At 34.0% G+C, this 10,570-nt stretch overlaps 1 protein-coding gene across 1 annotated transcript; it reads right to left on the reverse strand.

Moving 5' to 3' along the window:
* Positions 1-9,549: 9,549 nt before the first annotated feature.
* LOC145010398 (uncharacterized) lies at positions 9,550-9,996 on the reverse strand. The gene has a single exon (XM_078968945.1). It carries the CDS (start codon positions 9,994-9,996, stop codon positions 9,550-9,552), a length of 447 nt encoding a protein of 148 aa, XP_078825071.1.
* Between the last annotated feature and the right edge of the window lie 574 nt (positions 9,997-10,570).

Consider the following 10,570-nt stretch of genomic DNA (forward strand, 5'->3'; position numbering starts at 1 on the left):
TTTACATTTGACAAGTGTTTTAAACCTTCTTTAAGACATGTCACTCAAATTACAATCTTGGAGTATGACTCTAAGACTTATATTGGAACGAAGTATGACTCATCTTCTTGACTTAACCATTTCAACAATTCAAGATTCCTCTTCTTAGTCATAAGAATGCACTAAGATTCCCTTAGAGAAATAATTTTTATATGGTTTCTTAATCATTAAGATGATCACAAAACTGATACTAAAGTACTCTCCCATCTTTTCATATTTGAGAAACTTTTATCTTTCTGTCTAAGTTGATTCTTCTTATTCGCTCTGCCTTACATTGGAACCTTTTCCAATGTCTCAGAGTTACATTTAAGCTTGTAAGTATAACCATATTTACCGAGCTTTAGTAAACTATGGCGAATAATCTTATCAATCTTTTATGGTGGACTTAATCAGTGCACAAGAATGTGTACTCGATCCCTTAGTCCATTACTTGACTCACACATCCATGTGAACAAGTAATTATTCTTATTTTTCCAATACTTGAAAGTTCTCATTCATCATGCTATACAACTTGCATGATTCCAAATTCCGGTCAAATTGAAACTTGGGTGATGAGAATCTTTCCTTATTTGGTAAATTTAGACATTGCCGCAAATGAAAGAATCAATTTCATATTTCCACTCTTGCTATTAATGGAATCATATAAGCAACAATTTTTCCTAAAATTCCATTGTAAGGATATTTTAAAATAAATAAAATCAAAAAATTTTCTTTTATTTTAAAACTTTGCGGAAAAACATATCCTTACAATCCATATGAAAACTTGTTGTTAAATATATGGGTTGATTATGTAAATCATCCATAACTTATATAGTGGGCTAAGAGGCTCCAAGGATTATCAAGTTGGGTTCCACCCATAGGATGCTCCATGGAGTTAATCCATGGATCATGGAAATGAAGAGCCATGTTACATTAGGGTTTATCTAATGTAACACACTATATAAACCATGTGACATCTCCCAAAATCGGCTACACATGCATACTTGAGGGCTAGAGCCGATTTTGAGTGTTATACTTTCTCTCCAAGTTTACTCCATAGCATTTGGTGTTGTGTGAAGCATTTGAGGCATCACACTTGGGGTACTAAGCTCACAACGTTTCAAGGAATCAAAATCAACAACAAGGTATGTTATTCTATCTATTATTTAAGTTAAATGTTCCCCATGTATGCTAGATAGGATAATGAACCTTGGAAATCAATCTTGCATGAATCTTAGACAAACATAGATCCAAGGTTTATTAGGGTTGCATGTACACTTAGGAAGTGTTAGAATGCTCAAAACCCATCAGTTTTGGTGTCACGAATCATCTTTATCAGCTTCTCATATTCACTTTTGTAAGACCAAGGCCTTGAATTTGTGGATCTTCAGTAGTAGTGGTTACGTGGCTGCGCCTTTGTTTTTCCAGCGGAAGTCTTTGTGATTGGTGTTCTTGGTGTCCACCATTCTGGATATCCGATCAATTCTAAGCATCCTTCCATGTTGTGTCCTACTTTTTGTTGGATTAGTGTCTAAGTCCATAACTATTTTGGTATGTACTTGACCTGATGGTGCATGGTCCTTTTGGGTTGCCTTCACCAAAGCAACTTGACTGGAGAAATAAATAGAGAGAGAGGTTATTATGATTTATTAATATGTTATAAGAATAATATATTAAATGAGAAATCATATTTGTTTAATTAATATTGGTCAATAATTAATTAAGAATTAATTTTGTGATCAAGTTAATTAAACTAGAGGGGTTGAATTGTAATTATGTGATAGTTACAAAATAAGGTAAGGATTATCTTAAATATAGGGTGAACGAATTTAAGGAGATAATGCCTTAGAATTCGACTAGGATAAGGGTTTCTAAGACTTATCTTATGGTTGCTTGGTGGGCAAGCAACTAGATAAGGATAAGGACTAAAACCCTAATCTTTACACCTATATAAACCCCCTAAGGCTCATGAATTCGTCTACGCCTTCCCAAGAAGTCCTAAGGACGAATTCCTACCTCTCTCCTCTCTCTTTATACCTTCTCCACTTGCTTATGGTGTTTGTAAGCCATTAGAGGAGTGAAACTTGTGACTCTAAGCCTTCCAAAGTCAATTCAAGGAGGAATTAGGATTGTTATTGCTACATAACAATCAAGGTAATATCTTAAACCTAATTATATGTTAATATTGATTTCCATATGCTAGAATTAGGGTTTATAGTCTTGGATTCAAAGCATGTACAATATAGAAACCTAGATCCAAGCATTAGGGTTTGTATGAGTACATAGGATGTCTTATGACCAAAACCCATCAGTCGTATCAGAGCCTAGGATGGTTTCAATTGTATTGATGCATTGTATATCTAAAAAAATTCGATTTTTGGAGTTCTAGAGGCTGGACTCGACGAGTCCATAGCTGAACTCGCCAAGTCCAGGGTGACTCGACGAGTCCAGGCTTGACTCAACGAGTCAATTCGTCAGATAGTGCTTATCTCGGGATTTCTTGCTGTTTTTGCATATGGATAGTTACCTTATCATGTTAGATCAATATTAATCCGATTATATGATATATTTGACTATATTTTTTATTTAAATGAAGATATTTATCAATTAATAAGATAATTGTTTCCTTATAAGATAATTGATTAATTATTTTGAGTAAATTGATAAATTGTTTTGCAAGAAATCATTAAATAAATCAAATATGGATAATTATGTGATTAAATGTTAATTTAAAATTATTTGATCCTTGTTGTTATGAAAAGTTTCATATTTTCCCCTTTAGGTTTTATAGTTTAAATTTGAACCCAAAAGTTTTGAAATTTAAATAGTTAAAACCCTAATGTTTTGAAAAAGGTTTCAAAACTTGCCCTCAAGTTTTGGAATTTAAAAGTTAATTAAAAGTTGATTTGGAATGTTAAATTCCAAAACCCTAGTAATGTTTTGTAAAATTCAAATCACTCCCTTATGGTTTTATTAATTGATTAAGGTGTATAATTAAAAAAGATTTAATAAATTCGTAAAAGTTTAGGTTTACAATTTAATTGAATTAAAAGTATAATTGTTAAATTTGATCACCTAATATTTTAAAAAGTGTAAAATGCACCCTATACTATATATAACATTAAAAGTCTAACATTATATATATGTATGAGTAAAAGTCAGTCTTACCGTTAGTAGGGCTCATTTACGAAGCTGGTCTATAAGGGGTGTTTAAGGAAATTGCCTATAATATGGCGATTGAATGGGTATCCATTCTTACCCACCACACTCTTGACTAGTGGAGGGGCGTTAGCTGAACGGGTAGGATAGGACGAAACCATCCATTATAAATATAATGAAATACAAAGTAACTAAATGTTTTGCAAATTCCCAATGTTAGTTACTTAGGCAAAAGTGAATTGATGCAATTCCATGAAATTACACTTTGTGCCCTTGCGAAGACGTTAGTGGAGCGTGTATGGTTTACCGACACACTAAATGGTTCTAAGCAAAGGTAGCAAAGGATGACTCAATGTTTGTCATAGTTCGGTGGAGCATGTGTGGTTTACCGGCACATGGAATAGGTGACTGTAACATGTGAGGGCACCATGTAACTTTGCATGGTTATTCACACCCGCTTTGTGATCCTCGGCATCCCAGTCACAAACAAGAGGGGCATATCGAGATTTGAACATGCCATTGAAATGTTCAATGAATCTCAAAGGATCTAGGAGTTTTCATAGATTTAAAACTTAAATTTCTTTTTTGCTTTTCATGGTGGAAATTAGTGAATCGTCATTCACTTACCTTCAAATATTCTGCAACTAGATTACGGCATCCCTTTTCTAGGTTGTAGCGTATTGTGTTGGGTCCTAGCCTTGGTATCTCATTTGGATGATTTACTAAGGACTCAATCGATCAACTAACTTGAATTTGTTTTCTCCCGTTTTGTAGATGTCAAAGTTCGACAACTATGGTCTTCCCAAATCCCGTGGAACAAGCATTCCACATGAAGATGATATTCCACGATTCGATCGAGGAACAAGAAATCATGCTTCACTTCCTCCTCCTCCTCCTCCAATTATTGTCCCTAACCCACAAGATTGTAAAATTGAAAGGTTCAATATCACTCAAGCCCTTTTGGCAAGTAAACATAAAGAAGGAAAGTCGGTGTGTGCACACGTCTTAGGGATGAAGTCACACATTGATAGGTTAAGAATGATGGGATCCCTTGTCGGTGAAGAGATGGCTGTTGATTGGGTTCTTCAGTCACATCCTAACTCGTATAGTGAGTTCGTAAGAGAGTACTATATGATGAACCACGACGTGACCCTTATTGATCTCACCTATATGCTTATTTCTGCTGAATCAGCAATGGTTTGGCGCAATAGAAAAGAAAAGTTGATTGGCGAATCTACCTTCAAGACCTCTATGGATATAGACAATGGCAATGAAAGACATGCAATGATCGAAAAGTTTGATCATAAGAGAAAGGCGATGTCTGAAGTAGTTCCATGTGTTGTTCCAAAAGAGTCAATTTGCTTTTATTGCTAAGAGAATGGGCATTGGAGACGAAGTTTCCCTATTTACCTAAGAGATCTAAGAGATGGGAGAGTCAAAAGTATGACTACGTTTAGGTAAAATCCACTATCTAACTCCGATAAGTTCCTATTCATTGATTCTTAATACATGATGTGATAAGATTGCATTTGAATGTTTTGCAGGATCGGTGAAAAGAAAGGAAGCTTGATAAGAGAGCAAGATGAATCTAATCACAAGAAATGGATCTCGATCGCATGGACTTGAAGATTGGATTTTGAGCTTAGATAGTTATGATAGAGTTGTTAGAAATTTTCCTTTTACATAGTTTTCAATAGATTTTGCATTGTAAGGACAAATGTTTTTCCACTGCTTTTATAAATAAAATAAATTTTGTTTGACTTATTTATTTATTTGTTTACTTCCTTGCAATGAAATTGTTATGAAAATCGATGTTTGCATATTTCTACAATGAATGGATATGATTCTTAGTTATGTTATTTATGGAAATGTCGAGAATTTACCAAATAGGGAGAGTTTCTCATCGCCCAAATTTCAATTGGACTGAAATTTGGAATCACACAACTTGGTTGCATGATGAATGAGAAATTTCATATTTGGAAATTAGACAAATTCGTTGACAAAGTGTCAAGTGAATGACTAGGAGATCGAGTAAACAAAGTTGTGTGTTGATCAAGTTCACCATAAGAGTAACAAAGATATTCATCATGATTTACTAAAGGCTTAGTAAATATGATTACACTTACAAGATTAAGTGTAATTCTAAATTGATTAAAGGGTTTAGATCAATAGTAGAACGAATAAGAAGAATCAAGTAGGCAGAAAGATAGAAGTCTCTCCATTCTAAGAAGAAAGGAGAGTAGCTTTTATGCTTTATAATGGGTCTTAATGATTAAGAACCATATCTCAATTGATCCTCTAAGTGAGTCTTAGTACAATTGTATGTTTAAGAAGAGGAATCAAGGATTGAAGAAATGGTTAAATCAAGAAGTCTATCATACTTCGTTCCAATAACAAGTCTTAAAGTTAAGATTGTGACAATGAGTGAAAAGTATTAAAGGTTTATAACATTCATCAAATGTGGAAAGTTGTGATGTCTTGGATAAGACAAAGGCCAACTAGGACCAATTTATGAAGTGTTTTGATAAAAGCTACACTAACTCTTGAGTAATTGGTTGTCAAAAAATGTTTATTGACAAAAGAATCTTATATGTCAAGGAGTCAGTGAGAGCCCTAATGGTCTTGAAAGGTTTCAAGAACAAGTCAAATAAACCTTATTGATCATCACTAGCACATGAGTTGAGGTTTACAACCTATCGTGTTGACAATATTTTGATTATGTGCTGTTCCAATTGAGTTAATTATGCATGTGAGTCCTATGAGTTCTCATTTTGAACGCATAAAAGGCAAGGCACCTTAATCAATGAAAGGTACATTGATAGGAAAAGGTGAGCTGCTTAACTACTTGGAAGACGTGGTGGGCAGCTGTGCTACCATAAGGCAAGAAATCAAGATTAAGAAAGTTCGGTCCATATGAGTTTGAATTTGTCATAAACTTTGTTTTTAACAAATTCACATGGATAGGAACATATACACCATTAAAATCTAAGTGTCATAAGATTTCCTCCTTCATGAAAATGATTGTGAGGAAATGCTTTCACTAAGAAAGATTTTAAGAAGATAGTGATTGTAAAGTTGCATTCTCGAATTCAATTATGGTTACGGTATCCCTTTCCATGATTTGAATTGTGAGGTTTGGCAATTAGTCTTAATAGTTTAGACACACATATGAACTATCTAAAGCAAAGGTGTATAAGCTTAAGAGGCGTTGATAAAAGATTATCAAAGCATTAAGTATTAGAAACATGGACTTAAGAAATTCAATAGGTATTGTTTTCTGAAAGTTAAGATGTTTGTGAATACATGTCGAAGCTAGTGGGAGCATAAGTGTTATGTTTTATAATAATCATCATGATAGTGGGAGCATAAATGTTATGATTGTATGATTATTAAGGTACGTATTGCAAGTTGGCAATATTAATTAAAGAAAACAAGAGTTATACCTTGCAAAGTCGTAAAGGTTGTAAAGTTGTTTTGCTATAATTAAGGGAGAGAATATTATGCTTTATTTCAAATCTAAAGGCTTAGGTTGAGAAATGTTAATAAATTTAGTCATAGGTACATAGTGTGTTCTTAAAATTTCGATTATGATTACGGAATTCCTTTTCACAATTCGAATTTTGAGAACATAGCAAATAAAACATTGTGCATTGTGTCCCATACGCTTCAGGTATAGGATCGATTGAAAATGCTTTAATGTTTGACCATTCTAAGATTTTCCAAATGTCTAGAACATTTAGAGGAAAAAGGGACTAGAATCGGTTTTGACTAAAATAATTAAACAACTATCAAAGGACAATCCAAAGTTCGATGAGGATTGGTTGCTTGTGAGTAATTGGAAGCATGGTATTAATGGACCATATTGACATTATGATGAATACAAAAGATTCTATTAAGAAATGAGTTGTCATATGGAAAATATGGAAGCGTGTCCATATTGGGAAGTAAATATTGAAAATCTAAGACTAGATTATAAACTTTTATGCAAGAGGATGTTCAAAGAAATGTACTTTGAGTGAGAGACATCATATCTAAGGAATTGTCTTGTAACAATCTCCATTAAAGGACTTTGTAATATCATTGGCAATAGTCTTTGTGACTTCGGTGCAGTGACATTACGTAAGAATTATTGCATAAAATGTTAGAATCTAGCATATTCTATAAGTGGCAAGAATTTGAGATTCTTAAACTTATGAAAATGGATTTGGAATTGTGAAATGAGAATAATTGGAAATGTGTGCAATTTGTCTATTCCACAAAAGTAAGAACCATAGGTAAACATTGTGTGCATGCTAGGAGCATGGGACAAGTGTAATAATTCAAGTAAGAAGTTGATTACCCGAAACGACAAATAATGAGTAATTGATATGGTGATAAATAAAAGGAGTTTTATTTATAATCAAAGTTTTGAGGCCATATGGGATTAGTATTATTCTTGTGTTTCACTTTGCATGTTTTGACTTCCAAAATAATTGAGTTTATTAAGAATAATCGAATTATTCAAACGGGCCACAGTCGTTCATATGTTGGAAGTAGATATGAATGAAGACTGTTGTGAATTGGTGTGTGGATTGTATAAAAGAGTATTAGACATAAGCAAATGTTTGCTGCAACATTCATGAGTGCTTATGAATATGAATTTGAGCATTGGATTAAACCCACGCTCACTTGGATCACTCCATGAATTGTATCACGAGTGATTGGTGAGACGATAACATCTTATATTCTTGAAACCGAGATGTGTGAGTTGTATCTTGTTAATCGGTTGGACATTGATAATATGAAAACGCACTAGTAACTTGGTGTTATAAAACATATTGTTGTGTGTGATTCGATGAGTGAGTGCAAGCAAGCATTGTATCAAAGTTTATCCGTTCCTTTTATTCAAAGTAGAATAAAAGCGATATCTTTGGGCCCCTCGATGGTTTAGTGATAACAAACGTAAATGCTCGGCCGGGCTAGGGCTATTTTGATTTCTTCAATTAGTCAGTCGTCATAAATCAGAAATCGAGAAGTAGTACAAAGAGAATGATTTGAAATCATATCTCATATGATATCTAGAATGGAGGAATATATGATCCCTTATCTAAGGACACGTGTATCTGATAGGATCAGAGTTGACAGCGGCTTTGGAAAGCTACGATTGCAGATCAGGATCTGAAGTCATACGCAGAATAGTTATTAGACTTATCCAAGTGGGAGACTGTTGGATTAGTGTCTAAGTCCATAACTATTTTGGTATGTACTTGACCCGATGGTGCATGGTCCTTTTGGGTTGCCTTCACCAAAGCAACTTGACTGGAGAAATAAATAGAGAGAGAGAGGTTATTATGATTTATTAATATGTTATAAGAATAATATATTAAAGGAGAAATCATATTTGTTTAATTAATATTGGTCAATAATTAATTAAGAATTAATTTTGTGATCAAGTGTAATTTATTAAACTAGAGGAGCTGAATTGTAATTATGTGATAGTTACAAAATAAGGTAAGGATTATCTTAAATATAGGGTGAACGAATTTAAGGAGATAATGCCTTAGAATTCGACTAGGATAAGGGTTTCTAAGACTTATCTTATGGTTGCTTGGTGGGCAAGCAACTAGATAAGGATAAGGACTAAAACCCTAATCTTTACACCTATATAAACCCCCTAAGGCTCATGAATTCGTCTAAGCCTTCCCAAGAAGTCCTAAGGACGAATTCCTACCTCTCTCCTCTCTCTTTATACCTTCTCCACTTGCTTATGGTGTTTGTAAGCCATTAGAGGAGTGACACTTGTGACTCTAAGCCTTCCAAAGTCAATTCAAGGAGGAATTAGGATTGTTATTGTTACATAACAATCAAGGTAATATCTTAAACCTAATTATATGTTAATATTGATTTCCATATGCTAGAATTAGGGTTTATAGTCTTGGATTCAAAGCATGTACAATAGAGAAACCTAGATCCAAGCATTAGGGTTTGTATGAGTACATAGGATGTGTTATGACCAAAACCCATCACTTTTGACAATGGGTACACCAAAGATCATCATTGCTTTTCTTATTTGCTATTTGATTTGTGTTTCCTTTATTCTGATTCTTGGAGTAAGTCTTTGATGTTTGAAATGCAGCAGAGTCATTAGTAATTACACGTGAGCTTCCAGTTTGCTTTTGTTGTTCATCTTGACTGATAAGGTGGAATGTAACACCTAAGGTGGGTAGAGGATTAGTGCTTAGTATTTGAGTTCTTAGCACACTATATTCCTCACTTATTCCCATCAAGAAATCGTATAGCCTTTCCTTTTCACGCATCACATTAATTTCTTTTGTGATATCGCAAAAACATCCTTGACCTAAACAAGTTGGTGTTGGATTGATTGATCGTATCTCATCCCATATTCCTCTGAGTTTTGTGTAATAAGCGGACACCTTTGAGTTCGTATGCTCTTAGAGCATTCTCCTTCCCATATCTTTCTTTCAAATCTTCCCATATCTCTTGAGCAGTAATACCAAATTTCACACTGTTCTTGATTTCTTTTTCCATGGAACTAACAAGCCACCCTCGAACCATAGCATTACACCTTGTCCAATTCATGACATCTTTTGATTTATCTTCTGGTTTGACAAGTGAGCCATCAACGAACACGAACTTGTTTTTGGTGTGAAGAGCATTCGTCATCTCATTCACCCAATCGTTGTAGTTCCCATCCCTTAATAGATTATCACCAACGAAGTTTAAGCCTGGATGATCAGCCGATGAGAGAAAGTATGGGGATGATATGTCTATGGGTTTGTCATTCGATGATAACAACGCAGAGGTTTCTCCTTCCGTCATATTATGCGAATCTTTAGTTTATCAGAGATCTCTGCTCTGATGCCATAATAAATTGATACTAAACATTCCTTTTCATTCAATTTTTAACGTGAGATTACAAAGGCCTATATATATAGATTGAAAATATGATAAACTAAGAAAACTAGATAAACTAGAAAATTTGAATAAAGATAACTTAGGCAAAGAGAAACGTCATCCTAAACAAACTCCAAAAACACCAAATCAAAGTTTTTGATTCAAAATAGGGATAGCCTCAACATTGGCAACATCATCTTGTCAAATTATTAATTACACTGATTTTTGCCAACGTTAGGGCTTTCAAAAAAGCATCTCTTGCTTGGAAAGCAGGAATCCTAGAAATATCCCTCCTCCTCTATTTCATCTTCGTTTGGTGTTGTAAGCGTAACTTCAACTACATCACGAAATGTAGGCTTATCAGATACCATTGTTATTTCTTTGTTCCTTCTTATAAAGTCATTTATTTGTTCAAAATCAAAACCAACATAACAGATGCTGATAAGGTAGCAGGAGTAAAAGATGAGATAATAACCAAAAGACGTGCAAGCTTCAGTTT

Source organism: Lactuca saligna, chromosome 8 (genome assembly GCF_052625555.1).
Source record: "Lactuca saligna cultivar CGN05327 chromosome 8, ASM5262555v1, whole genome shotgun sequence".
NCBI lineage: Eukaryota > Viridiplantae > Streptophyta > Magnoliopsida > Asterales > Asteraceae > Lactuca > Lactuca saligna.

Excerpts from the sequence above, each read along its gene's own strand:
- LOC145010398 (XM_078968945.1), bottom strand. The coding sequence starts at position 9,996 with ATGACGGAAGGAGAAACCTCTGCGTTGTTATCATCGAATGACAAACCC.